Source organism: Gossypium arboreum, chromosome 2 (genome assembly GCF_025698485.1).
Source record: "Gossypium arboreum isolate Shixiya-1 chromosome 2, ASM2569848v2, whole genome shotgun sequence".
NCBI lineage: Eukaryota > Viridiplantae > Streptophyta > Magnoliopsida > Malvales > Malvaceae > Gossypium > Gossypium arboreum.
Window position 1 is genome coordinate 113787811 of NC_069071.1, and position 3488 is coordinate 113791298.

At 32.3% G+C, this 3488-nt stretch overlaps 1 protein-coding gene across 1 annotated transcript; it reads right to left on the bottom strand.

Annotated features, from left to right (window-relative positions):
• Nucleotides 1-203: 203 nt before the first annotated feature.
• On the bottom strand, nucleotides 204-1280 carry LOC108466765 (geranylgeranyl pyrophosphate synthase, chloroplastic-like). Its single transcript, XM_017767133.2, has one exon. It carries the CDS (start codon nucleotides 1260-1262, stop codon nucleotides 357-359), a length of 906 nt encoding a protein of 301 aa, XP_017622622.1. The 5' UTR covers nucleotides 1263-1280; the 3' UTR covers nucleotides 204-356.
• Between the last annotated feature and the right edge of the window lie 2208 nt (nucleotides 1281-3488).

Below are 3488 nucleotides of genomic sequence, written 5' to 3' on the forward strand. Positions count from 1 at the left end.
ATTAAAGAGTAAATCTGTCCTCCTTTTAAAAATTTCACCCATTTCTATTATTAAAAACAGTCCTTATATGTCAACATGAAGTACACGTGACTCATCTTGTGTCACTGTCTAGTTAATCTGTTGGCCACGTTAGTTTTTAACAATACAAATAGATGGATTTTATAATAGAAATGACCAATTTGCTTTTTGATTTAATGTACGAGAACTAATTTACTCGTTTTATTAATAGAAATGACAAAATACAATTTGACTCCTAATATAAATATATGGATGATACTTTTACCTACATAAAACCCATACTCAAGGGTTACATCAACAAACATTTATTCCAATTACATATTAATAAATACAAGTAATTAGTTCTGTCGATTAGCAATATAATATGCCAAATGATACAATGGAGCAGCCTTTGCAGTATCAAAACAAGCAAGCTGTTGAACAGCTTTATTCATCAAATGGTAGGCAAAATTTTTAGCCTCATCAATACCCATCACCTTTGGATAAGTTGCCTTATTACTAACCAAGTCCTTGCCTGCTGTCTTCCCCAACTCCATTGATGACTTAGTCACATCCAAAATATCATCCACCACTTGAAATAACAACCCTATACACCTTGCATATATCCTAACCTTTTCAATATCATTATCATCTCCACCCCCTATTATTACACCACAAACAACACAAGCTTCTAATAGCTTAGCTGTTTTATGAACATGAATGAACTCTAATTCCTTCAAGCTCACCACTCTTCCTTCACTCTCAATATCCATAATTTGACCCGCCACAAGCCCTTTTGACCCTATTGCTGAACTTAACTCAGCAACAACTCGAACCAGACGATCTGGTGAAACGTTATTTGCGTTACAAGCAATGTATTCGAAAGCAAGGGAAAGAAGTGCATCACCGGCAAGAACAGCGGTTGATTCACCGAAAACTTTGTGGTTTGTTGGTTTACCTCTTCGAAGATCATCGTTGTCCATACAAGGAAGGTCATCATGGATTAACGATGCTGTATGTATCATTTCTATAGCACAAGCTATTGGCATTGCTAATGATTCATCACCTCCCACTAATTCACATGAAGCAATACAAAGAATGGGACGTACACGTTTGCCACCAGCTAGAAGAGAGTACCTCATTGCCTCATTAATTTTTAAAGGATGTCGCAATGGTATTGCATCATCAAGTATTTTGTTAATCTTTTTGGCCTTTATGGCCATGTATGCTTCAAACTCGAATCCTTGAAATGGACTGCCTTGCATAATGAAGCTCTTGAATTGGTATGTAATGCCATTGTTGAACCAAGTGTTATTTATAAAGCTGGAAAACCCCGAATCGGCAATAAATTCCACATCAACCCGTCCTGTTCTATTATCATTAAATTTCATATTTCAGCATGAAATTAAACAAATTTGAATATGGCTAGCCATGCTTGTTGGTTAAGGACCTTATTGTAAGGGAATAATTAACATGCCAGCCAGCCTAAAGTTCTTTTATTAATAAAAATAATTTAATTGATTTTATTTGATTGCATTTGATTTAAAATCTATTTCGTGAGAAATCATCTTAAAAATTTATTAATTAATATAATAGAAATTTGTCAAAAAATTCACTTATTCTTTAAAAACTATATTTAAGAACAAACTATCATTCTTTTAAGAAAATAATTTAACATACAAAACCTGATCTCTTAAAATGGGTCGACCATAAGTAGAAGTTTGGTTTTGTTTTCCAGATAAGTTTCCGATAAAAACTTTGTTTAATTCATCATTAAAACGTAGCCGTAAACGCAAGTTATAAGATTGAGATAAGATTCCGATCAAAATTTGTTATTGTTTTGCTTAGCTTAATCATAAATTTACTTGATCGGTTATTGTTTATCTTATCCTTTAATTACGAAATGGGAGATTCGATCTCTGCTCATAAGAATAGAGCATATTTTATTATCAGACCTTTACCTCTTTAAAGAGCACCCGCAACAAGGAAAATATTAGGATGACAAAAAAAAACCTGAAATCGAAAAGTTTCGAATCAATCCGACCCAATAGAATCGGGTTTTTTTCTTGACATCAAGTTTCGTGGAAGGTTAGGGTAAGGTCTGCTAGAAATCGCCCCGCCCCGAAATATTTATGAAATTACCCTTATATTTTTTTTAATATTAATTAAGTTAAAAAATCCTTAAAATTTATCACTACTTACGTCATTTTACCACATTTGCTCCCATTTCACGTTAGTTTCTTTTCTTCTCTCATTTCAATATATTTTTCCAAGTATCCCTCTAATTTTCGTTCCTTATTTTTTTCTTCTATGGTGTAATAATTTTTTTACTTGGTCATCTAGGCATGTTTTTATAAATAATTTTTTAATTTAATTAATCACAATTTTAAATGAAAAATTTGAATTCAGGTCAGGTCGGATCAGAGTTGGGTATACAATTAGTTTTCAGGTTTGAGTTCTGTAACGTCCCCTAACCCTATACTGTTTACCAGTCAGTACAGTCCAATTTCAGTTATTAATTAAAATAAATATTCACACTTATCCTAGTTTTAAGATGTCGTCCCTTTAATAGGCCCTCGCGGTCCAATATGGACAGTAAATTCAATTTGGAACTAATTTAGAATCAATACGATTTTTTTTTTATATTTCAAAATTCATACTATATACCGTTGCCAACCATAATTTACTTATTTCATCAATACTTTTATAACTTAAATGACTCTCATTAAACATCCTAGGTACATGCCATTATCAATAGTACTCAACATACTTTACCTCGTTGAATTCGGGATCGGCCTGGAATGCTGATTCAACAGTCTAGCCTTAACTTAACCTGCGCACGGAAACAAACCGTGCGCTGAGTATACACTCAGTGGTATTTCTATAATCTGAACACTTAAACAATTATAAAACATATTAATACATATATTGAACTATTCAAACTCAATGAGAATTCAAACATTCACTTTCCAACCAATGTTTTGGTCTACTTTAAATTTCAAATCATTTATTATTTTTCAATAGCAATTAATCAATCAGTAATATTCATTAACACTCAGAATAATTATTTATTCAAGAATCGATTATTCGGTAACAATCAATTATTCAATAATAACCAGTTATTCAATATCGATCAATTGATTGGTTATCTAGTAACAGTCAATTATTCAGTAAAATCAGATATTCAGTAACTATTAAGTTATTCAGTAGTAGTCATTCATTCAGTGACAATCAGTTATTCAGTAATGATTAATTATTCAAGAATATTCGCTTATTCAAGAATGTCTAATATCCATAATGATCAATTATCCGGTAACAATCAATTATTCAAGAATAATCGTTATTTTATACCTTTATTTACCCTATTAACATGACTCGGACTCGAGCGGATACGGATCCAACCAACACACCAAGACGGCACATAGTGCCTCATCGGCCGGCGAAACGATAAAGAATAAGAGTAGTAATGCGGTACACGAGTACCTCATTGG

Excerpts from the sequence above, each read along its gene's own strand:
- LOC108466765 (XM_017767133.2), bottom strand. The coding sequence starts at position 1,262 with ATGCAAGGCAGTCCATTTCAAGGATTCGAGTTTGAAGCATACATGGCC.